The following is a 27,158-nucleotide window of genomic DNA, read 5'->3' as shown; positions in this document are numbered from 1 at the left end:
GTGTGTGTGTGTGCGCGTGTGCGTAATTGTATAATATTTATATATTATTTATACAGTATATTCAGTACATGCACTATATATATAATTTATTATTATAAGTATTTTTGTTTATATACATGCAGTACATACATACATACATACATACATACATACATACATACATACATACATACATACATACATACATACATACATACATACATACATACATACATACATACATAATATCAAATAACAATAGACACATATTCTTTATTGGCATTCATTGCGATTAATCACAGCCTATATATGGTGTGATTCACTTTAAATATTAAATATTTTAATCATTTGACAACTTTAATACATGGATACAGTAGTAAAGTAACAATGGACATAAAGGTAGAATAAACCAATAAACAAAAAAGGAAAGCAAATACAGAGTACATTAGTTTAATAATGACTCAAGATCCAGCTATATCAAATCAAACTTACAATTAAAATGTTGTCAGAATCACATTTTATGTTTACTTTAGGTCGAAAAGATAACTTTTATAAGCAAGTCGCCAGTTTTTCCAAGATCTCTTCACACAGACATGTATGAGTCAAGGATCACCCATATATGCAATGAGCGTATTGTGATTGGTCAGTCCTTATTCACTATGCCCATTATGGTTTATGTATGGCTTGTTTCAATAGGGAACCCCTATTGAACAAACCCCTCATTGTGTAAAAACAATGCAAAACACAGGAAAAGGGCATTTTTACAATAGGGGGCCTTTACAAAATGTTCTGTATTGAATAACAATTTGTATACATATTTCTTTCCCACCAAATTGTTAAATAAACTGCTGATGATTTAGCATCTCTACACTTTTACCCTTGTTAAGAATGCAAGGATCGATAATCTCTGTAACAATCTGTATCGTCAAAGTCATGCCAACTAGAGTTGATAACAATCTGTATAGTCAAAGTCATGCCTCCTACAGTTAATAACAATCTACAGTATATAGTCAAAGTCATTCCTCCTAGAGTTAATAACAATCTGTATAGTCAAAGTCATTCCTCCTAGAGTTAATAACAATCTACAGTATATAGTCAAAGTCATTCCTCCTAGAGTTAATAACAATCTGTATAGTCAAAGTCATTCCTCCTAGAGTTAATAACAATCTACAGTATAGTCAAAGTCATGCCCCCTACAGTTAATAACAATCTACAGTATAGTCAAAGTCATGCCTCCTAGAGTTAATAACAATCTACAGTATATAGTCAAAGTCATGCCCCCTACAGTTAATAACAATCTACAGTATAGTCAAAGTCATGCCTCCTAGAGTTAATAACAATCTACAGTATATAGTCAAAGTCATGCCTCCTACAGTTAATAACAATCTACAGTATATAGTCAAAGTCATGCCCCCTACAGTTAATAACAATCTAGGGGTCGGCAATTAGGTTTGGCCGCGGGCCAATTTTTCCCCAAGCCATTGTTTGGCGGGCCAGAACCAAAAACAATGGCTAATTTAATATAATGATAGTGAAAATTTTTTAACTCTGTCAAAATAAACGAGCTGCATAGGTGGCATAATAAACTGTAAACGACATATACATGCACTGAACATTATACCTTTGTCTTTTTTCCATTGTATTATAAAGCGCCTCTCTATCGGTCTATCCTACATTACGCGCGCACAACCGTCTATCTGACGGCCACGGACCAAAACTATCGATTTATATGGAATTCGTTTAACTTATCCGTTGTCTTACTTATTATTATACTTATTGAATCTCAAACAAGCCTCGTCTTGTTAAATGAGACGGTCTGGTCTACGGAGGAGACTGGGGCTGACGCATCCAGATTGGGGAATCCCCCGCTATAGATTATTGACACTTCCGCTAAATATATTAATCTAGCTACTAACTGGGGAGACTGATCAATTACGGATAAAGGAATATAGTGGGACGATCGATTATGATAGTTAACCTTGTTAGATGAGGCTGCACTGGAAATGGAGCTAATGGACTTCCGAATGTCTCGTAATTCAAATACCTATAGCGCCGTCATTTCAGGAGCTTCTTCAAGCACTCTTTTTGTTTAAAGTTTAATTGCATTGTTTTTGCATTGTTTTTAATTGCATTACTGTTCACATGCATGTGTGGTGTCGTCAATCATGAGTAAAGATAAAGCTTGAATGTCTTACTGAACTGGTGTTTTTATTTCATGGACTTTTCCCATTTCAGCACCACGCCTGTCCACCTCACTTTGAGCAAGCATGGTGCATTGCACCTCACTCTATACCTGTTATTCACTCTCAACATGGATAAAACATAAAGTATGCATATAATAAAAATAATATGATGAAAATAAAATAAATATCATATTCTCAAAATAAACTGACGGGCCAGAAATTATTGCTGGCGGGCCAATTTCGGCCCGCGGGCCGCCTATTGCCGACCCCTATTAGTCAAAGTCATGCCTCCTAGAGTTAATAACAATCTGTATAGTCAAAGTCATGCCTTCTACAGTTAATAACAATCTGTATAGTCAAAGTCATGCCTTCTACAGTTAATAACAATCTACAGTATATAGTCAAAGTCATTCCTCCTAGAGTTAATAACAATCTGTATAGTCAAAGTCATGCCTCCTAGAGTTAATAACAGTCTATATAGTCAAAGTCATGCCTTCTACAGTTAATAACAATCTACAGTATATAGTCAAAGTCATGCCTCCTAGAGTTAATAACAATCTGTATAGTCAAAGTCATGCCTTCTACAGTTAATAACAATCTACAGTAGTCAAAGTCATTCCTCCTAGAGTTAATAACAATCTGTATAGTCAAAGTCATGCCTCCTAGAGTTAATAACAGTCTATATAGTCAAAGTCATGCCTTCTACAGTTAATAACAATCTACAGTATATAGTCAAAGTCATTCCTCCTAGAGTTAATAACAATCTGTATAGTCAAAGTCATGCCTCCTAGAGTAGAGAGAGACAGCATATGTGAAAACAGTGACATGCTGCTCCAAGGACCATCACAGTTAAAGCCACTCAGCCCTCTGGGACTGAGCAGGACCACAATGTATCTCTTCAGTGGGCACTGGCCAAACAAAGGCACCTCTCCTCCCTGCCTATCTCTCCCCTCCTCCCTCCCTCTACCTCCCTCTCTCTCCCTGCCTCTCACTACCTCCCTCCCTCTCTCTCCCTCCCTTCTCTCTCTCCCTCCCTCTCCCCCTCTCTCTCTCCCTCTCTCTCCATCCCTCCCTCCCTCTCTCCATCCCTCTCTCTCCATCCCTCCCTCCCTCTCTCTCTACCTCCCCATCTCACTTTTTCTCTCTCTCCCTCCCCCTCTCTCTCTTTCCCTCTCCTGCCCTCCCCCCTCTCTCTCTCTCTCCCTCTCTCTCTGCAGTAGAACTGTCCTCAGGGTCTTATTACAGCAGTGTGATCAGTACACGAACATACAGCGTATTTCTGCTACACACATGCACTCAAAGACACTAACAGGCAGGGCCGTCTCAAGGGGCGTGCAAGCAGTGCGGTCGCACAGGGCCTCGTGGGAAGGGGGGCCTCGCGAAAAAAAATACTTTTTATTTTTTTTATAAAAATACATAGAATGTTAAACCTTTAATCGCCAAGGACGAGTTAACACGTCATTCTCCGCCATGCGTAATCTGCCAATGACGCCGTAACACGTCATTGAGATCAATATTTAAAAAATCTGTGATGGCAATCATATTTCACCTGCGGAGACTTGAGATCTCCTGTTGATCTCCTCTCAACTCTCCAACGGTTCAAGAGCGCCATCTGGTGGCCGATCGGCGGATCACCCAAACAGCAAACCGGAAACAGAAAGTGGTGCTCATCCAAATTCGGTCCGGCCACTCGCTATAGCTCCCGGGGCTCCATCTCGACACTGGATAATCAATCGCTCGCCCTAACTCAATAAACAACGTTATTTGGACGTATATAGTATTATACAACCTGGAAATGGTTAATCTAGATCAACATCCCATAATAGGAAACGTTCTACTCCAAGCTGATCGCCCAACGGCCCGAGGAGACTGGGGTAAGTTTCAGCGTTTATTATTACCGTGTTCGATACAAACTGCTCTGATGATCATATCACCCACACTACATGAATCATCTAACGTTGGCCACGGAATTATAAATGACCCCCCCCCATTCGGTCAACATCAGATGATGAGTAGTAACTTCTAGAAGCACGTACATTTGAAATTTTTTATCTGGCGCCGATCGCTATCAAACTGTATTTGATCATCAATATAATGCATTTATGGCTATAAATCACGTTCTGCAGAATGCTGCAGAAAACGATAAAAACATATTTATACTTTAGACCATATTTTAGTATGAATATGTAAATGAAAAAGTAGAACGTTGCTACATCCTAAACGATAGATACTTGACGTTGAAAGGGCCATAGTAATGTCAATTTAGCAATACAATTTAAAAAGTTATAGCCCTGCAAAGAAGGGGAGCATCTCCATAGACTTTCAACAGTGGCAGATAGGGGTATATGATCAGAATAATCCCTGGCAGATAAAGGGTTAACAATCACTTTCCATCACAGACCTAAAATCTAGTTTTGCTTACATGCTTATATATTTCACATTAGACACGTTTGTAGAATAGTGTTCCGGGCTCTGCGGCTCTGTAGATATACTATTGGTTTCATTCAATTACTTTTGTGCAAAGCATCGTGGGAGGACTAACACTAGGGGGAGCTGGTTGGCGTCGGTCTGGTAGTCGGTAGAGAGATGTGAAGAAGACCGGTATTATCCACGAGGGGAGGGGGTACAGGTACGGGGTCTATTCGGCGCTATCCACGGGAGCGAGTGGATGTCTTGGCCAAGAGGCAGAGCATCCTACTTTTGAAAACCAAATGTGCAGCATCGGAGCAGAAGAAATAACGCTGCGTGCCGTAAGCTTATCAATACCAAGTATAGTGATTAGGTTATGCCAAGACGAAGAGGACGTTCGGCAGATGGACTGAAGATGAAAGTTGTTGCGTGTTAGAACGTTCAGTCAAGCTATAGCTATGTCGGCTAGTAGCTTAGCTAAAGGCAGGGACAGCTAACTAGCGTTAAATCGAGTGCTAACGTGTGGCAGATAAACTAGGAACAGACTCCCAAGTTCATCCCAACGGGGGGGACAATATCATGATGGGACTGGTGAACTTTCTCCACGGTTGTCTCCTTCCTCTTGGACCTGACTCTGCGTTAGGGTGAGTTTTTAATGCAATCTACTCTGTTCCCGCCGTGGATCTCTCTCTCTCTCTCTCTCTCTCTCTCTCTCTCTCTCTCTCTCTCTCTCTCTCTCTCTCTCTCTCTCTCTCTCTCTCTCTCTCTCTCTCTCTCTCTCTCTCTCTCTCTCTCTCTCTCTCTCTCTCTCTCTCTCGCTTGCTCTCTCTCTCTCGTGCTCTCTCTCTCTCTTGCGCTCTCTCTCTTGCTCTCTCGCTCTCTCTCTCTCTTGCTCTCTCTCGCTCTCTCTCTCTCTTGCTCTCTCTCTCGCGCTCTCTCGGTCTCTCTCTCTCGCGCTCTCTCGGTCTCTCTCTCTCTCTCTCTCTCTCTCTCTCTCTCTCTCTCTCTCTCTCGCTCGCTCTCTCTCTCTCGTGCTCTCTCTCTCTCTTGCGCTCTCTCTCTTGCTCTCTCTCTCGCTCTCTCTCTCTTGCTCTATCTCGCTCTCTCTCTCTTGCTCTCTCTCTCTTGCTCTCTCTCTCGCTCTCCCTCTCTTGCTCTCTCTCTCTCTCGCTCTCTCGCGTTCTCTCTCTCTCTCGCGCGCTCTCTCGGTCTCTCTCTGTCTCTCTCTGTCTCTCTCTCTCCCACTCGGTGTGGTGCATCGTGTAGTTTGTGATGTGTGTACTAAGCTTATAGAGTTCGATTCAAATAAGGCAAAACTGCAAATCTGCATGTCATGCTTGAAAAATTTACCTGGCTTTAAGCTTGTTTATCAGGTTCCAGGGGTGTTTTATGCATTTTCCCTGTTACTGCCAGGTGTACGACTGTACAGGTGCATTGCCACTAAGCCTCGGGCAGCGCTATTATTTAAGAATACGTTGACTGTATCATATGCCCAGCCTCTGGCAGCGCTATTATTTAAGAATACGTTGACTGTATCATATGCCCAGCCTCGGGCAGCGCTATTGTTTAAGAATATGTTGACTGTATCATATGCCCAGCCTCGGGCAGCGCTACTATTTAAGAATATGTTGACTGTATGCCCAGCCTCGGGCAGCGCTATTATTTAAGAATATGTTGACTGTATAAAAAAAATAAAAAATAATTAAAGGAAAACATTTAAAAAAATATATATATTAAACATTTTTTTATTTATTTATTTTTACCTTTAGGGGGGGGGGGGGGGCCCTCGCGTTTAAATCTTGCACAGGGCCTCGCATTTCTCCCAGACGGCACTGCTAACAGGGACATACATCCTCTTTCTGCTACACACACATGCACTCAAAGACACTAACAGGGACATACATCCTCTTTCTGCTACACACACATGCACTCAAAGACACTAACAGGGACATACATCCTCTTTCTGCTACACACACATGCACTCAAAGACACTAAGGGACATACATCCTCTTTCTGCTACACACACATGCACCAAAAGACACTAAGGGACATACATCCTCTTTCTGCTACACACACATGCACCAAAAGACACTAAGGGACATACATCCTCTTTCTGCTACACATCCATGACCTCTAGAAGAAGACACCTCTTGATTTTAGTGACCCAGTGACCATTGTTATAGTAACGCATTACAGTAATAATATTACTTACCAGGTCTGAATCTAAGTGTCCTTTTCCGTCACCATAACAGGAACAGATCTAATCTTGTTTCCTCTCCAACGCTGTCGTCTCAGGCACATCACACACATACTGTAGTCTCCAGCTCCTAACACACACCTTGATGTCACTACTGTAGTCTCCTGTTCCTAACACACACCTTGATGTCACTACTGTAGTCTCCAGCTCCTAACACACCTTGATGTCACTACTGTAGTCTCCAGCTCATAACGCACACCTTGATGTCACTACTCTAGTCTCCACCTTGATGTCACAACTGTAGTCTCCAGCTCATAACGCACACCTTGATGTCACTACTGTAGTCTCCAGCTCATAACGCACACCTTGATGTCACTACTCTAGTCTCCAGCTCATAACGCACACCTTGATGTCACTACTCTAGTCTCCAGCTCATAACGCACACCTTGATGTCACTACTCTAGTCTCCACCTTGATGTCACAACTGTAGTCTCCAGCTCATAACGCACACCTTGATGTCACTACTGTAGTCTCCAGCTCATAACGCACACCTTGATGTCACTACTGTAGTCTCCAGCTCCTAACACACACCTTGATGTCACTACTGTAGTCTCCAGCTCCTAACACACACCTTGATGTCACTACTGTAGTCTCCACCTTGATGTCACTACTCTAGTCTCCACCTTGATGTCACTACTGTAGTCTCCAGCTCCTAACACACACCTTGATGTCACTACTGTAGTCTCCAGTTCCTAACACACACCTTGATGTCACTACTGTAGTCTCCAGCTCCTAACACACACCTTGATGTCACTACTGTAGTCTCCACCTTGATGTCACTACTCTAGTCTCCACCTTGATGTCACTACTGTAGTCTCCAGCTCCTAACACACACCTTGATGTAACTACTGTAGTCTCCACCTTGATGTCACAACTGTAGTCTCCAGCTCCTAACACACACCTTGATGTCACTACTGTAGTCTCCAGCTCATAACGCACACCTTGATGTCACTACTGTAGTCTCCAGCTCCTAACGCACACCTTGATGTCACTACTGTAGTCTCCAGCTCCTAACACACACCTTGATGTCACTACTGTAGTCTCCAGCTCATAACACACACCTTGATGTCACTACTGTAGTCTCCACCTTGATGTCACTACTGTAGTCTCCAGCTCCTAACACACACCTTGATGTCACTACTGTAGTCTCCAGGTCATAACATACACCTTGATGTCACTACTGTAGTCTCCAGCTCATAACACACACCTTGATGTCACTACTGTAGTCTCCAGCTCATAACGCACACCTTGATGTCACTACTGTAGTCTCCAGCTCCTAACACACACCTTGATGTCACTACTGTAGTCTCCAGCTCATAACGCACACCTTGATGTCACTACTGTAGTCTCCAGCTCCTAACACACACCTTGATGTCACTACTGTAGTCTCCAGGTCATAACGCACACCTTGATGTCACTACTGTAGTCTCCAGCTCATAACACACACCTTGATGTCACTACTGTAGTCTCCAGCTCATAACGCACACCTTGATGTCACTACTGTAGTCTCCAGCTCCTAACACACACCTTGATGTCACTACTGTAGTCTCCAGCTCATAAGACACACCTTGATGTCACTACTGTAGTCTCCAGGTCATAACGCACACCTTGATGTCACTACTGTAGTTACTTTTCAATTGCAAATGCTTCAAGGACAGAACTCACCCCAGTCCATCACCGGCTATACGTCTGCTGGGGAGGAAGCATTCAAAGCAGATGACTCAGACAGATCCATCACCTCCTGAACAGTCTCCCTGAGGACAGACACAGGGATCATTTCACCATCTGGTGCAGCCTCTTCCTCTCACACCTAGTGTCGCCCTAACTTCATGTCTTGTATCGTGTGCATTCATTCTAGTAATAAAGTAATTCAAAATAGTGAAAGAAATAGTAAAATAGTTCCCCTTTAACATATTATAGCTATGGATCTAATAATATAGTCGATTGTCATTGAGTTTCTTCCGGTCAAGATGCAAAAAACAGATCCATTCCCGTTTTATACCGTGGTTATGAGTAATTCTGTGTAATCCCAGGAAACGCCGCTAAACAGCGTTTTAGTGCATTTCACTAGGAGCCGTGCCATTCCTCGCTTGGATCAACAATCAATCTGAAATCAACGCTAGATTATCTGTATTATATTTCATCATGCATGCATGAAAGGGTGGGGGGGGGGGGTTCTATGCTTCGATCGTCACCAACAGAATACGTTACACAGTACATTACAGACTCACGCTCCGATCGCAGGGAAGGAATTATTGGATCAACACAAGATTGATAGCTTACCTTGACTAGGATGTACTGCAAAAACAATATTCCAATTATCTGATCGCTATTCCAAGTATTGATGTCGATCGTGTTGCCAAGATAATCCACCAAAGCACATGAACCGGCGGTGCTTGAGTCTCTCCAATCCATGTGTTATAAACGTTACCCATGCCCGAGAAGGAAAACCCGGACCGGACTTCTTAGATCGACACACAGCCCAAGCCAGAGGGTTTCCAAGGATGTGCAATACTGGCCGTAAGGCGTTAGGCAGCGGTATTGGACGTTTGCGATCTCAGACCCATTCCCAATGATAACATCAAGCTGGATGGATGGATTATGAATAGGAATATCGATGAAGAAATAACGATGAAAACACGACTTTTATCGGGTTTGGCACCCAACATTCGGCGAGTTAACCCGATTTATCTCGGGTCTGGCGTCCAATGTGTAACACATTGGCGGCCATTTGGATGCGTCTAAAATCACTGTAGACGGCCAGCATATGTAAACAGACTTGCACAGTCCGTGGGGCTGTTTGTAGAGCTAAATCTATACTTTATAGTTTATAGTATTGCTATCTGTCCATTCTCATTGTCAATTGAGACCATCATCCGTCCCTTCAAAATGGCTTAAAGAAATAATTTTTTCATCAATACGTTCACATTTTATAGCGCTGTGAATATAAGCGTTATACAGGATTTGGTCCAGTATATTTCCTGGAAGGCTGGATAAAGGGCTAATCGCTACTAACGTTATATCCAATGGTATTTCGGTTATACAGAAGCTACAGTTAAAACTCAAACTGCATATGATCGGTATGATCCTCAAGCATGAATGCATGGAAGGGGGGGGGGGGGCGGGGGACGTTGTTTCTGATTATTGATTACCAATAACCATGTTCGTCTCAGTAGCTACATACGCTGATCGGCTGGTTGAGTATCATAACAAGCTCTGATCAGCATGTAATTTACGTGAAAAAGATCTTACCATGAGCCGGTTGGATCCCCCACACCATTTCCCAGTTATCGATCGCCATCTGGTAGATCGATATGTCCATTGGCTGATGATAAATTCCTTTACTGCATCGTGAAATCCGCAATCCAAAACGTATTCCGTGCAACAGGCAATAGCGATGGCTTCAGGTGAGTAGAAAACTACATTGGAAATCCAGAAAAAAAGACAACTTCTGCCACAGGGAACACTGCATTATCGATACAGCGCCCCTAAGAGGATCTGGCCGGTAATGCACTTTTTCTAATTCAAAGAGTAGGGTACATCTGCAGTGCAGCTCGGCGACCTTGAATAGGTTATTAAAATGGAATAAAAGCCAAAACAACCTTGCCACAGAGATATCCGTGGTTGGTCCCTTAAGTATGGATTCGAAACATGGATATATACGTGGCCCGTCTCGAATGTGTTAATGATTTATGTGTTTATGCTAGGAGATGCACAATCCACTTTTTGCAATTCCAATACTGATACCTGAATCTGCCGAAACAGATATTAAAGCGATACCGATACTAAAGATATTCTTTCTTGAATAATAACTATTAATAACTATATTATAATGTATGTTATTTAAAAGATATATATATATATTATTATTATTATTATTATTATTATCATTATCATCTATTATTATCATCTATATAATTATTATCATCTAGCATTACAGCATCAAGGTTACATGAAGCTGTAATAAAATACACAGCACTTCTTATTAAAAGTATTTAAAAAATTACAAAAAATGTAAATCTTGCAAAGCACATAGTACGGTAATACTAATACTGATATATACACTGTATTTGTCTAATACTGTTGGATATATCTGCATATATCCTTGTTCACATACCTGTGTATATATATACCTACCCTTAATAGTTATACCACTGGCCAGTATGGCTTACTACAATAGTCATAGTGTATACTTATACTGTACAGTACATACATCAGTTTAGCATATATTACTCAGTAGCTTGTTATATATATATATCACATTTAATCACTTGTACATTGTATATTGTTAATTCACTTTACTGTTACATTTGTACTCTGGTTAGGTGATCACTTATTTTGGTTGTACTGTACTTGTGCTGTATGATGACAATACAATTGCATTTGATCTAATGTCAACACCCTCAAATTAAAGCTGAAAGTCTGCACTTTAAACTCATAGTCATATTCCATTTCAAAACCAATGTGTAAGAGTACAGCCCAGACTCAGACAGCACTGTATAAATACATCCAGCTCTTAAAAATCAAACCTCTACTGCAAGGGCGCAGTATCGTTAACGCCTCGTTAACAGCACTGTCAGGTTAATGGTGCATGATTACCGCAGAGCAGAGCACAGCTCAGAACCCTGAGAGCTGCATCTGTATAACAGTATATTACATTAGATTAGATTAAAATGTATTGTCATTATACAGCACAAGTACAGTACAACAAAAAGAGGTTTGGCATCCAACTAGAGTGCAAATGTAACAGTAAAGTGCAATAGTAATATACAATGTACAAGTGATTAAACTGGGTATAAAATATATAAATTAGTACTACTGAGTAATGGTGCTATCAGATGTGTACAGAGTTGTAGTATTAATATGTACATTTTCATCTGATTGAACAATCTTATCACACTTTTTACTGTAACCTTGCTATTTACATTTTAAATTTGTATGCTCGCTTATGCCTGTATTTTTTACTGTTGTTGTACATCCGTTCTATTTTATAATTTTTAGACTATTTTTAAACTTAATCATTTTAAACTATTTTATTATTTGTATTACTGAATGAAACTGTAAACCGCCTATTGGGATGCTAGATCCTAATGTGAAACACTGTGATTTACCATACCTTGCTATGCTCGCTCATGTCTGTATTTTTTACTGTTGTGAAGCACTTTGAACTGCAACCTCTGTATGAAAAGTGCTATACAAATAAAGTTATTATTACAGTGATACAGGTATAAAGACACTATGGTTAGTAAGTTGTACTGGCCAGCAGCACAACTAGTAAGAGTAGGTAAGGGATATGTACAGATATAGATATAGTATCTACAGATATGTAAAAGGATTATATGCTGGTATGTAAAGACAGATGTGTATATATATCCAGTAAGAATAAATATATACAGTCAGTGGCGTTGCGCAATATTTTGCGGCTCCCGCGCAGGTCGGACCATGGGGCCCCCTCCCTAAATCAATAATAGAGTGACATGGGATAGACCTTGCGGCACCATTGACATTTTTCAGGCATCATTGACATTTTTCAGGCATCATTGACAAATATAAACAAGTGGCTTTGTATTTTTTGTAACATGAAGGTATTGTAGAACGTTATAGCCTATCATCATTTGAGTTCACACAACAGAACAGTTCACATAACATAACATTCTGTATAAAAGAAAAGTAGCCTACAAAAAAACAAACAATCAATACACATCCTATAGGCTAGTAGAGGATGCAGTCAGGAGCTGCTTTCTATTGTAGTAGGCCTATTATTTTATACGAGCATGTCTCCTGGCATTCTTCTGCGCAAAGTCCTGTATAACACTTTTAAATCTAGACTGTCGGCTCTCAATAGTACTAGAAATGTTAAACGTATACATTCTCAATAACGGGCCATACAAGCCTGTAGGGCCATTCAAAAGGCATGGGAAATCAGAAGTGCGCAACAAATGCGGCTACGGAAAGAAATAGACCCTCTCTATTGTAAACAAAACAAACGCTCGCTATGAATCTACATACAAAGAATGCAGTAACAAACTAACAAACCATTTAGCAACTACTTGGAGAGATAATTAATATACAACATGGAAACGAGATAAAGAACATGTTTGAGGCGCTGCTGGAGTCAACTGGACTAACGTAACGTTACTACATCTCAACCACCGCAGACTTTGGTGAGTGAAACTCAAGTTGATCAACGGATTTTGACTGTACGAAATCTGCCAGGGAATCTCATATAATACTAACCAAACAATATAAATATAGTCCTTTCATGCACAATTGATATCCTAACTATTCTAACGTTGCAATGCTTTGATTGATATCTTAAACAACGTTGCAACTTGCAAGATGATGAATGAATGAAAACTTTATTTAACAGATTGCAGAATGGGTACAATACAGTACGGCTCAATACATACAATTGTTAAGGGGATGCAGACCAGAGAAAGACGTTTGTCTTGTTTCCATCAGGGTCCCCCATTTTCAATTCATATAGACATTTATGACATACACAACATACATGACATTTATGGCATAGGGACATATAGGTATTTAGTACTGATACATTTGTGACATAAACGGTATTCAAATATACAGTACTGTTACCGCTAGCTTTGGGTAGGGCGTTCCACATTGTTGTGGCATAATTGCGAAACGTGTTTAGTCCCTTGTTTGAGCCGAATCTGGGTTTTACATGATTTGTTGAGCTTCCTCTGGTGTAGTGGTTGTGGTATTCACTGACCTTTGGGAAGTATTTTGACATGTACATGGGTACCCCGGTCGTATAGTGTATCTTGTAGACCAGGCCCATTGCAAGTTGCTGTACTCTGTCGTCTACTCTAAGCCATCCTAGGTTGTCAAAGTGGGCAGGGGTGAGGTGGGTTCTGGGGTTCAGGTCAAGTAGTAGTCTGACCAGTTTGTTTTGTGATGTTTGTAATTTTGTTTTAAGCGCCTTTGAGGTGCTTTGGTACCATGAGGTGCAAGCATAGTCGTAGTACCATTGAATTATAATGGTTATAATGAAACGCTCCGGCGACATCAAGGCTGTTCCTTCAACCGGCGCACTTCTTATTATATGACTCGGGACAACATTTGTTTGTGTCAGATTTGTGTTTGTATCTAGACCACATTGCTTAGCAGAGTTCGGTGATGTGAATGGAAACTGTCAAGTTGATCAACCGATTTTGAGTACTATAGGGCATGGGACTCGGGAGCAATCTTTTTTTTTAATCTTTTTTTAAATAACTAAATAGTTACTTTTCACAGTAACTCATTACTTTTGGGTGTAAGTAACTAGTACAGTAACGAAGTTACTTTGAAATGAAGTAACTAGTAAAGTAACTGAGTTACTATTTTTCAGTAACTAGCACAACACTGCTGTTCAGTGACAGACCGTCTGCCCATCACCTCCACCAAGTGTGGAGAATAGGAATAAATTATTGGCAGGGTCTCTCTAAAAAGATTAAAGAACATGAATTATCTCGCTCTCATTTGGCAGCATGTGTCATTTATGATACATGGAAACATAATCTGACCATTGACCATAGTTTTAAGAGAGAGGTGGGGTTTTGGACCGAGGTCCTAACCAGAATAACTGACACTGGCCTCTCGCAACTCTGCTTTCCGGGGTCACTGAGAGAAAATAGGTGATATAGATCAGTGGTTCTCAAACTTTTTACACCAAGTACCACCTGAGAACGTAGCTGGCTCTCCAAGTACCACCATATGACCGGCGATAAAATACAGTCTATTCAGCTATGCACAGTTCACGCAGGAGGCAAATGTATTCCTAATACCATTATTTATTGTAAACCTTTGTCAGACACAGCCACAATGTACAAAGGGATAGCACTAGAACTAGCAAACTCTTCCACACAACTCATACAATGCAAGGGGCATTGAGAACATAATAACTAACATTCTCACATTTTAGAAAATTAAGAACAACTGTATTTCAGCAAATGTACTTAATTCTCTCTCTATCTCTCTCTTTCTCTCTCACACAGCAAGCAATTGTCCTTCATTCTCTCTCTCTCAATTATTTTGTTACAAAAACTTAATTTCCTGCATTCTGGTGCAGGAATTTTTTAAATTTTACCCTTTAAATGCCAGTGTTTGTGATGGGCATCACACATTATTGTAAAAAATAAAAGAAAACACATTCAATACATTTTTGAATTTTTACCCTTTAAATGCCAGTTTGTGTGATGGCATCACAAATTATTGTAAAAAAAAACACACAAAAAGTTAAATATTTTCAATATATCAAATGCAAAGTACATTTTTCTGGGGGGGGGGGGGGGTTATTACAGGCTAGGCATGTGTCAATGATTAGCAACAACACAGATTTTGATGGATTTTTTGTAATGTCAGATTTAACACCAACTCTTTTCAGAAAAGTGGGAGTATTTCATTTTTTATCTGACATTACAAAAAAATCTAAAAGAAAATAAATGGTTATGATCAAGGCTGAAGTTGAATTTAAGATTTATGACTGCATTACTCTCTGTCACAGTGATCTCCTGGTTGTTCCCCACTTAGGTTATCTAACTATCGCGCCGCCGCAACCAGAAACACTGGCCTGGCCTGCTTCTAAGTTCAGTGGCCTGACTGCAAAAAAATTTAATCTTTTTTTATTTTATTTTTTTTGTGCTTTTTTGTAAATGTTTTCAAGTACCACCAGCAGTACCACCAAGTACCACTAGTGGTACGCGTACCACAGTTTGAGAACCACTGATATAGATAATGGTAATTTTTTATCTACCATAGAGCTTATGGCAGTAACGTTAGAGTCTACCTTTGCTGCCTGCTGGAACAATGATGTTATTTTTGGTAGCTTTGCCCTCACCTGTTCGGCTTTCGCTCTCATCTTGTTTTTCTGAGCACCGCTTGGGTATTTGTGCTTCATTTAAACTGTTTACTGGCAACACAACTAATGAACGTTAAATTAGCAATGCTTCCCGCTTTGTTTTGAACGCTGCCCAGCCTGCCAATGAACATTCGCAGGTGAGCAAATAATTATTAGAATGATACACATGACGGGGTGCCTAGCAACATAGAAGGGAAGGGGCCCCGCCCTCTGCGCGCTGTTCCCGTTACGAAATCTAAGAGGATAGCCTACAGTGGTGGTGGGACCTCCTAAACTCCGGGGCTACCCCGCATACACCACTGTATACGGTATATACAGCATTATTGTACATGCTGTACAACCATTCTGATTGACAAGCTAAAAGCAATTGGTTTTTTTTTTTTTAAACTTTGACCAGTCAGCTGGTTCTTTTTAGCGTTTATCGCTTTTTTCTGGTCAAGCATGACCGACAGAAACAGGTTGAATGGGATATAGATCGGGGAAAGACACTCTGAGAAAATACGGCGAGTCCGGGAGTCGAACTCGTGTACCCCAGATCCGTGACGCGCACGGTTGTCCCCGACGCCGAAATGGCGCCGAGATACGCGGTGAGCTACTGGAGCTCCCCAAAAGCAATTGGTTTTGATAGTCTATCAGTGAGCTGGATACAATCCTACCTGGAGGGGAGAGAACAGATGGTGGAGGTAAACGGTACCCTATCCCCCCACCTCCCAGTGAGCTGTGGTGTTCCACAAGGAAGCATACTAGGACCGCTACTGTTCCTAATTTATGCAAATGACATGTTGTCAGCTTGTGACTGCAACTTGTTCCTGTTTGCGGACGACTCAGCCCTGCTGGTCTCTGACAATAACAAGTTACAGGTTGAAAAAAACCTCAGCTCGGAACTAGGCAAAATCTGCATATGGCTCGCTGACAACAAACTATCATTACACTGTACATGGGCAAAACAGAGTCCATTCTCTTCGGTTCAAATAACAAACTCAGCAAGACCGACGGCTTCTCAGTTACAGTGGGTGACAATATTGTCACAAGGAAAGATGAAATTACCTACCTGGGTTCCATCCTAGAGGCTAATCTTTCCTGTGACAAAATGGCATCCAATGTAATAAAAAAAGTCAACCAACAAACTCGATTCTTGTACCGGATCTCCTCTCTGGTAAACAAGAATACCCTGAAGACTCTGGCAGGAGCACTCATTCAAGGGTACTACGACTATGCTTGCACCTCATGGTACCAAAGCACCTCAAAGGCACTAAAAACCAAATTACAAACATCTTAAAACAAACTAGTCAGACTACTGCTTGACCTGACTCCTAGAACCCACCTCACCCCTGCCCACTTTGACAACCTAGGATGGCTTAGAGTAGACGACAGAGTACAGCAACTTGCAATGGGCCTGGTCTACAAGATACACTACACGACCAAGGTACCCATGTACATGTCAAAATACTTCCCAAAGGTCAGTGAATACCACGATCACAACACCAGAGGGAGCTCCACAAATCATGTTAAACCCAGATTCGGCTCAAACAAGGGACTAAACACGTTTCGCAATTATGCCACATCAATGTGGAACGCCCTACCCAAAGCTGTAAAGGAATGTGAATCACTACCCACTTTCAAAAACACTCTCAAAGAACACCTACGGGAGACTGCAATTCGAAACTGGCCCCTACAAATGTCCTAACCCAGTTGTACAGTAAATTACCAAGTATGGCTTTGTCAGTATTCCAATGATCAATGCTATCATACAGAGTTATATATCACATGAACAGTTGTACATCTTGATTATAAAGTCTTAGCTTCATTCAGTTTTTCAGGTTGAAGATCATGTTTCAAAATGTCTGTCTCTCTGTCTTTCTCGTCTTTCAACTCAACTCAATTCAGAACTGCTTTATTGATCTGAAAGCAGACAGTGGTGCTTATATGATCATATTAAAATGCAAAAAAGAAAGAAAAACAAAAGAAGGAAAAACTTGATATACTGTGGGCGAACAACAAAAACAACCATAATAACAATAATAATAACAACAACAATAACAATAACGATAATATTATTATTAACTCATTCAGCGCCAGGGGGCGCTAGAACGCCATCGCTTTAATCAATGGGGAGACTGCGAAATCTGCGAGTGCTTAAAATATATCTTATATTATAGCTATGGGTCTAATACACCCGTCTATTGTCAGTGAGTTGCTTCCAGTCAACATGCATGAAACAGATTGTTTTTTCATCCGTACATTTCCGCTTTATACCGTTTTGAATATGAGTATAGTTTTGGTGATTCCTTGTAATCCCAGGAAAAGACGCGATAATAGTGTTTTAGTGGAATACACTTATCACGTTGTCATTTTTCGCCTGATTATCGAATCTTCCTGAAATCAACGCTAGATTATCATTATTATCTCTCCTTGTGCATACATGAAATGGCGAGTTAACCTGACTTTTCTCGTGACTGGCGCTGAATGAGTTAATAATAATAACAACAATCAAGTGTTTCCTGATGATTTCATATTTTGGACAATGGATACAAATGTTTTATTCCATCTTCATTTTGATTCAGAAAGCTTTGTCTAGTCTCTTGTCTTGTTCTAACCATATTTTATTCTCTCTCTCTCTCTCTCTCTCTCTCTCTCTCTCTCTCTCTCTCTCTCTCTCTCTCTCTCTCTCTCTCTCTCTCAGCCATGTCGCCGGTGTTGGCCGGCTTCATTGGCGCAGGGGTCCTGGTCCTGGTGGTGGTGGTCCTTGTCCTGCTCTGGTCTTTCTGCCAACGGCGCTACCTGCGCAACGCGGGCCGCTACAAGCTCCACGGCGACCGCTACTGCGACTCGGCTGAGGACCCGCCCTACAAGTTCATCCACATGCTGAAGGGCATCAGCATCTACCCCGAGTCGCTGAGCGGAAGCAAGAGGATCGTCCGAGTGGCCCGGCGCGCTGGCTGGCATCCGGCGTCCGCCGGCAGGGATGGAGAGAGGGGCTGCGGAGGTGGAGGTGGCGCGGGTGGGGGCCGCGGGATGGTCCTGGTGGACGCCGAGAACAATGTCCTGGACGTCCCGGGGCAGCTGCAGATGAGCCACCTGGTGCCGCCTTCCTCCGGCTCCAAGCAGGGCCAGGGGCAACCCAGGCTGGAGCGAGCGCTGCCCGTACGGGCCGACTACTGCTGCCTGGAGAGCAGCTCCGCCAGCAGCAGTGAGAACAGCAGCAAGACCGTGTCTCCCTTCACGCCGGCCTCCTCTGACCCAGAGCCAGAGTCCAGCCTGGGCTCCATCAGCCTGGCTGTGGACTACAACTTCCCCAAGAAGGCACTGGTGGTGACCATCCTCAGCGCCCAGGGGCTCCCCGCCATGGACGAGCAGGCAGGCAGCTCTGACCCGTACGTGAAGATGACCATCATGCCGGAGAAGAAGCACCGCGTCAAGACCCGCGTGCTGAGGAAGACCCTGGACCCCGCCTTCGACGAGACCTTCACCTTCTACGGCGTGGCCTACAGCTCGCTGCCGGAGCTCACGCTCCACTTCCTGGTGCTCAGCTTCGACCGATTTGCCCGCGACGACGTCATCGGGGAGGCGGTGGTGCCTCTGAAGGGCGTGGACCCCAGCACGGGACGGGTCCACATGAGCCAGCAGATCACCAAGAGGAGCATGCAGGTGAGGACAGGTTTTATTACACGTTGCAGGTGAGGACAGGTTTTATTACACGTTGCAGGTGAGGACAGGTTTTATTACACGTTGCAGGTGAGGACAGGTTTTATTACATGTTGCAGGTGAGGACAGGTTTTATTACACGTTGCAGGTGAGGACAGGTTTTATTACATGTTGCAGGTGAGGACAGGTTTTATTACATGTTGCAGGTGAGGACAGGTTTTATTACATGTTGCAGGTGAGGACAGGTTTTATTACACGTTGCAGGTGAGGACAGGTTTTATTACATGTTGCAGGTGAGGACAGGTTTTATTACATGTTGCAGGTGAGGACAGGTTTTATTACACGTTGCAGGTGAGGACAGGTTTTATTACACGTTGCAGGTGAGGACAGGTTTTATTACACGTTGCAGGTGAGGACAGGTTTTATTACACGTTGCAGGTGAGGACAGGTTTTATTACATGTTGCAGGTGAGGACAGGTTTTATTACACGTTGCAGGTGAGGACAGGTTTTATTACACGTTGCAGGTGAGGACAGGTTTTATTACATGTTGCAGGTGAGGACAGGTTTTATTACACGTTGCAGGTAAGGACAGGTTTTATTACACGTTGCAGGTAAGGACAGGTTTTATTACACGTTGCAGGTAAGGACAGGTTTTATTACATGTTGCAGGTAAGGACAGGTTTTATTACATGTTGCAGGTAAGGACAGGTTTTATTACATGTTGCAGGTGAGGACAGGTTTTATTACATGTTGCAGGTGAGGACAGGTTTTATTACATGTTGCAGGTGAGGACATCGAACACATTTATTACACGTTGCAGGTGAGGACATCGAACACATTTATTACACGTTGCAGGTGAGGACATCGAACACATTTATTACATGTTGCAGGTGAGGACATCGAACACATTTATTACACGTTGCAGGTGAGGAACGTGTCCTGGTGGACTCACTGACACAGAACACTGATTCTGTAATGATTTAAAAATAAACATGACAATAAAGCAACATACAGTATTGACACATATGCATGTATAAACAGATTAAGAATTATATTTACACAGATGAATTGGTTTGTTTTTGGTTGGTTTAGGTGTACACACACAACACAGTATACATAGTATACATGCCATAAAAGGTGCAGCATGACACAACATACCTACCATTTTTATGTAGACTAATCCTTTTTTTACATTTTTATTATACATCCATAGAGCTTGTAGAAAGGTGCAGAATAAAAGTATTGCTTTTAGGTTTAGTGGGTTCAGTAGATTCAGTGGTTTCAGTAGATTCAGTGGGTTTAGTAGATTCAGTGGGTTCAGTAGATTTAGTGGGTGCAGTTAGTTCAGTAGGTTTAGTGAGTTCAGTAGGTTCAGTGGCTTCAGTAGGTTCAGTGGCTTCAGTAGGTTCAGTGGCTTTAGTACATTCAGTGGGTGCATTCACATTTACATTTAGTAATTTAGCTGACGCTTTTATCCAAGGCGACTTACAAGTTCTGTACGACAAGTCATCAGGAAGGGTACAACTCTATCAGTTGAGTAACAATGTTCATCAAAGTGTTGCGTGCTACAGTGTAAGTTAGTTTATTAGGACAAGTGCATGACAGTAATGTTAATTAGGGTTAGATTTTTTTATTTATAATTTTCTTTAATTTTAGGTTCAGTAGGTTCAGTGAGTTTAGTAGGTTCCGTGAGTTTAGTAGGTTCAGTGGCTTCAGTAGGTTCAGTGGGTTTAGTACATTCAGTGGGTTCAGTGGCTTCAGTGAGTTTAGTAGGGTCAGTAGGTTCAGTGAGTTTAGTAGGTTCAGTGGGGTCAGTGAGTTCAGTGAGTTTAGTAGGTTCAGTGGGTTCAGTGAGTTTAGTAGGTTGCAGCTGAATGAACAAACAAACACAGAATCCTAGTCTGATGAATGACAACAAACACTGAATTCTAGTCTATGTCATGCACTTGTCCTAATAAACTAACCTACACTGTAGCACTCAACACTTTGATGAACATTGTTACTCAGCTGATAGAGTTGTGCCCTTCCTGATGACTTGTCGTACAGAACTTGTAAGTCGCTTTGGATAAAAGCGTCAGCTAAATTACTAAATGTAAATGCTAATGTGATTGGAATTTTCCATTATAATAGTTAGCATTGAGGCTAGCGTACATTAGCGTAGTAACGTTAATGCTAGTAGAATAAATGGATGAAAACGTTATTTAACAGATTGCAGAATGGGTACAATACAATACGGCTCAATACAAACAATTGTTAAGGGGATGATGCAGACTGTTGTAGTTTGGACTGGGTTCCTTATAACAATAACTTGACAACACATGAGCTTAGTTGGTAGCCGCAGCTACTCGGGACAACTCTGCTGTAAACACTGGAAATAACCTCGGTTACTATGTCCACACGAAACCAATGCAACCGGGATGCGCCCAAAACTCCACCCTCGACTCCGGTTTTCAAAGACCACGGTTGCAGTGTTCCAAAAACCTGTTGCGTGTGGACGAACAGTGCAACCGTGCACATGGGGAGGAGGAGGAGTGCACCTGTGACCCCTGTTTCCATCAGGGGAGTTTATGTGGACATGGTGGAGGTGTACAAATACCTCGGTGTGCACATCGACAACAAACTGAACGGGTCAAAACATGCAGAGGCACTATACAAGAAGGGCCAGAGCCGACTCTACTTCCTCAGAAGGCTGAGATCCTTCAATGTCTGTACAAGGATGTTGAGGATGTTCTATGAGTCGGTGGTGGCGGGCGCCTTCTTGTATGCTGTGACCTGCTGGGGCAGCGGACTGAGAGCAGTGGACACAACCAGGCTGGATAAGCTGGTCAGGAAGGCCAGCAGCGTGGTTGGGGTGGAGCTGGACTCTCTAGCGAGGGTGGCGGAGAGGAGGAGCCTTGCTAAGCTCCAGGCCATCAGGGAAAACCCCACCCACCCACTATGAATGAATGAATGACCTTTATTTATATAGCACCCTTCACAGCACGAATGCACAGGGTGCTTTACACTACAGCTTAATATAAAAACACAATAAAAACAAAATCAGAAATAAATGACAACAGACAAACAGCAGTTAAAAACAGTGAAACCAGATAGAAAAAGTAGAATAAAAGAATTTGGATAAAATCATGAGTCACTAATTAAAACAACACTATAGAACAGAAAAAGGCGCCTATGTGTGATTAAAAGCCTGCCTGAACAAATGTGTTTTTAGTTGTTTTTTAAAAGAGTTCTCAGAGGGGGCAGTTCGCAGGTCCCTATACACAGACTTGGCTGACAGGAGGAGCATGTTCAGTGCTAGGCTCACAATACCCAAATGCAGCACTGAACGGCACAGGAAGTCCTTCATTCCAACAGCCATCAGACTATACAATGCATCACTGTGCCTCACTGCATCACTGAGCACAGAGCGGCAGCTCAATAGTGGCAGGAGGCCGCGACTAGCGGCCTCCAGGCTCCAAAACAGGGGGCAGCGACGGCTGCCAGACATTGACCTTGGATTAATAGGAACCCAAGGAGGACAATACACTACCTGAAGCATACTGCACCTTATGTGACACTGTGAATACTGTGAATATATATTTCATTTTGTTAGATAGTTAAATTATATTGACCAAATTGTTTACACTGCTGTGTTGTTTTTTACTACCTGTACCCCCCCCTTCCCCCATTTATTTCTGTATATTTTATTTCATTTTTATTCTATTTTACTCTACTCTTATCCTAGGCAACTTGATTGATTTGTGTTATTATTCTAATTCGTGACCTGTCCTGTCTAAATGTTTAAATGTTGAGCGATTTGCAGTGTCAAATTTCCCACGGGATAATAAAAGTATTTCTATTCTATTCTATCTATTAAGGCTCGCCCGGTTACATAACACCCCGTGTTCGTGTGAACAGGGCCTTAGAGATGTCAGCTAAGGAGACAAGAGAGAAGGAGTACAAAATTGAGGGGCATGAATGTGTATTTATGGAAAGGCTGGATGAGGGGGGGATGCTTGCCCTGATATTACTGACTTTTTCCACAAAATAATTTAGAAGGGCATTACAGTCAATGTTAGAGAACACAGGTATAGTTTGAGGGGTGGGAGAGACAATAGTATTTATAGTCTCAAATAACACTCTAGAGTTTCCCTTATTAGCCAAAATTTAAGGCTAGGCTAACATGCAGCCAGATAGCTTTCTACTGAACGCACAGAGAGGAAACTGGTATCTATCTTCTTGTTTCTCTCTGTAAGCTAATTTCCCCAAATGTTGGGGTGTTCTTTTAAATGTGCATGATAAATACAAAATCAACCGTTCCTTGCCTGTCCCAGCGCAAGTTATTTTCTGTCTGAGCTGCCAGGTTGCACAAAACATATTCACTGTTGTGTATGAAGGTCATTAGATGGTGTCACACATCTGTAAATTATATAGAGAATACAGAAAAGAGAGCATAACGTAAAAGGCTCTAGTGGCACTAGTGTGAATGGGAGATAAATTACATGGCTCTGCAACTATGTAATGTTGGGTTTGTTTTTTACTTGGGAAAATAGATTTTAATAGTTTTTTCTTGCTGTGATTTCAGTCTTTAATGTGTTTGTGTCCCTCCAGTGTGAGACTCGTGGGGAGCTGCTGGTGTCTCTGTCCTATCAGCCTGTCTCTCATCGTCTCAGTGTGGTGGTGCTGAAGGCTCGTCACCTGCCCAAGATGGACATCACAGGCCTGTCTGGAAGTAAGTCCCACATCCGTCAGCCCCACTACACACATATACACACACGCACATCTGAGTCAATCAGTCCTCGGGTATCATATTTTCCCCATGTGGAATGCACCTGATTGGATAAATGACATGCTGATGCTCTAGTCTGACATCTAGTGGCTGAATGTTATCTATATGTAGCTTCTTTAAACTGAATGTATGCAAATAAAACCTGTTTGTTCGAACTGAAAGCTATTTGTTCCCAGCATCACGTTCATAAATGAGTCAAAGAGATGACCATGCTTTGAATTGATATTGACTATCACTTTTATAGATCGGTGGAGTTGGATCTCACCTCTTGATATTCTACTCTCCTTTCTCTCCCAGACCCCTATGTGAAAGTCAACGTCTTCTATGGCCGCAAGCGCATCGCCAAGAAGAAGACGCACGTGAAGAAGTGCACGCTCAACCCCGTCTTCAACGAGTCCTTCATCTACGACGTGCCGCCGGAGCTGCTGCCCGAGATCTCCGTGGAGTTTGTGGTGGTCGACTTCGACCGCACCACCAAGAATGAGGTGCTGGGACGCCTCCCGCTCGGCCTGCACAGCCCCTGCCTCTCTGGCGCCGCCCACTGGCGGGAGGTGTGCGAGAACCCCCGCCGGCAGATCTCCAAGTGGCACAACCTCAGCGAGTACTGAGTGGTCTCGACGGCACCGGAAACTCACCTCGCCTCACATAACGCTTTACGCAGACGACACTGTGTTTTGTTATGTGGCGCGCCGGTGGTGGAGAGGTCACACCCAAAGGACTTCTATGTGGAGAGAGTGGCATCCCAACCCCTCCCCCCCACATCATACTCTCTCTCTCTCTCTTGCTCTCTCTCCCTCTCTCTATCTCTATCTATCTCTATCGCTCTCACTCTCTCTCCCTCTCTCTATCTCTATCTATCTCCCTCTCTCTCCCTCTCTCTCCCTGTCTCTATCTCTATCTCTCCCTCTCTCTCTCTCTCAGACGACCAACCTGAACAGAATAACCTTCCCAATGGGACTCTTGTACAGTGGACTTAACAATGAAAAAAATGGATGGTTTGGCTTTATGAATTAAAGTTCAACACATATAAGGCACACATACACAAACACACACACACACACACACACACACACACACACACACACACACACACACACACACACACACACACACACACACACACACACACACACACACACAACCACATGCTCTCTCTCTTTTACAGACTACTATGAACAAAATTTGCGGAAACTGAGGGGAAGAAAAGAAGCTGTTCTAGAAACCAAAATGTAACCATGTGTCCAGACTGTTAGATGATTTGACAGCTGAAAGGGTAGATGCGCTCAGATATATATATATAAAAATAATAATAATAATAATAATAATAATAATAATAATAATAATAATAATGTTAAAATCACACCTTGCCATCGTGGTTGTCACGCAGTTCATTGCATGTCTGGCTGAAGAAGAAAAAAACTAACAATGAAATCAAATGAAGGAACGGAAGAGAGTTAGGAACTGCTGACATGCATCGCCCTTATCAAAAGCAACACAGCAACACAACACAGCAACACATTAAAGCAACACAGGATGTGAGAAGGGTTTCATTTTACCACACAATACGACCAAAATAGGACGGCTACAAAAAATCTATTCTTCTCCGCGTCAGCGCTGCAAGTCTCAAAACCTTTACAATATTTTGGAAATAGGTGTTAACCGCCAACCACCATCATATCAGACAACGGCATGCTCTCTCTGTCTGCGAAGTGTACGGTTTCAAATCCATCCATGCTTCATTAAAAAAGAAGAAGATAATGTGAACACCCGACCCCACGGGACAGCGCATCGACAGACCTGTGACACGAAGTAAGTTGCTGAATGAAATGTACAGATTAATGAATGCATTTACAAGATGACATTGTATGACGTTTTTACACCTTTATTTAAAGGCAGTGGTATCCGAGTGCATTTAAAATAGTGTATAAACGTGGCAAATAATTAAAATATCACAATACAAGCTACATTCCTTAATAACACATCATAGTGAGTAGCGTGTAAAGACTTTTAACTATGTCATAAAAGACTTTCCTTTCAAACACTTATTTTTCTTTTGCATATGTTTTTGTATTTTCTTGTTCAATCCACAACAAAATGGTACCGGTTTGTAATATATTTACTTGTAAAATGTAATCAGACATAAATTAAAGCCGTCATCAGTCAGGTCAACGAGCAAGTGGCTGAGTGAGTAAGTCAGATGCAGAATGCTTGGGCGCACTTTACTTAAAGCGTACAGCTGTTGTGGGTTTTAATATCTTAACTTTACTTAAAGCATACAGCTGTTGTGGGTTTTAATATCTTAACTTTACATAAAGCATACAGCTGTTGTGGGTTTAATCTTAACGTTACTTAAAGCATACAGCTGTTGTGGGTTTTAATCTTAACGTTACTTAAAGCATACAGCTGTATTAGGTTTTAATATCTTATGCTGATATAGACCTGGGGAGTCATGTGATATCATCTGGGACCTGCCTGGTTTCTACGGTCTCCACTACAGGAAGTTGCTCAATGTAGCTGGGTTTGTTATGGTTCCACTTATTCAATTGGTTGAGCGTAAATACATTTGAGATTTGAGAAAAACAACTAAATGCAACAAACAAAATAGTTGTGATTGGTCAAAGATCGGCAAGGCTTATTGTAGTAGTTACCATGGAAACAAATAAAGCTTACTATACAAAACACATTTTCTCTATCTATATGAATTGAAAATGGGGGACCCTGATGGAAACAAGACAAACGTCTTTCTCAGGTCTGCATCCCCTTAACAATTGTATGTATTGAGCCGTACTGTATTGTACCCATTCTGCAATCTGTTAAATAAAGTTTTCATTCATTCATTCATTCAAAGATTAAGTTCAAACATTTACCTTTGCTGGTTGTAACAGTAAAATAACCTCACTCGCCAGGTCTATAAGTAATTAAGAACTCAGGCTTACAACATCTCATTGTTCTTTATGATGCAAATTGGAAAGATTAGAAACAGCCCCATCTTGCTTGTAATTTTGTCTGGTTATTGATTTGTCACATTATGAGCTATGAAACATGACAGCAGGGAG

The 27,158-nt window shown here is 41.9% G+C and overlaps 1 protein-coding gene across 1 annotated transcript in view; it reads left to right on the top strand.

Moving 5' to 3' along the window:
- The window catches only part of LOC311245780 (synaptotagmin-11-like), a gene marked incomplete at its 5' end in the record, with an annotated part of 60,669 nt that extends 35,938 nt beyond the window's left edge, over window positions 1-24,731 (top strand). The window contains 3 exons of the mRNA XM_084335762.1: window positions 18,372-19,336; window positions 23,925-24,045; window positions 24,400-24,731. Coding sequence (XP_084191888.1) covers window positions 18,372-19,336; window positions 23,925-24,045; window positions 24,400-24,710 — 1,397 coding nt within the window. The 3' untranslated portion in view covers window positions 24,711-24,731. The remainder of the gene's footprint in view (window positions 1-18,371; window positions 19,337-23,924; window positions 24,046-24,399) is intronic.
- Window positions 24,732-27,158: the final 2,427 nt, after the last annotated feature.

Source organism: Notolepis coatsorum (assembly GCF_963971535.1).
Source record: "Notolepis coatsorum genome assembly, chromosome: 19".
NCBI lineage: Eukaryota > Metazoa > Chordata > Actinopteri > Aulopiformes > Paralepididae > Notolepis > Notolepis coatsorum.
This window is presented reverse-complemented; position numbering and strand designations above follow the sequence as displayed.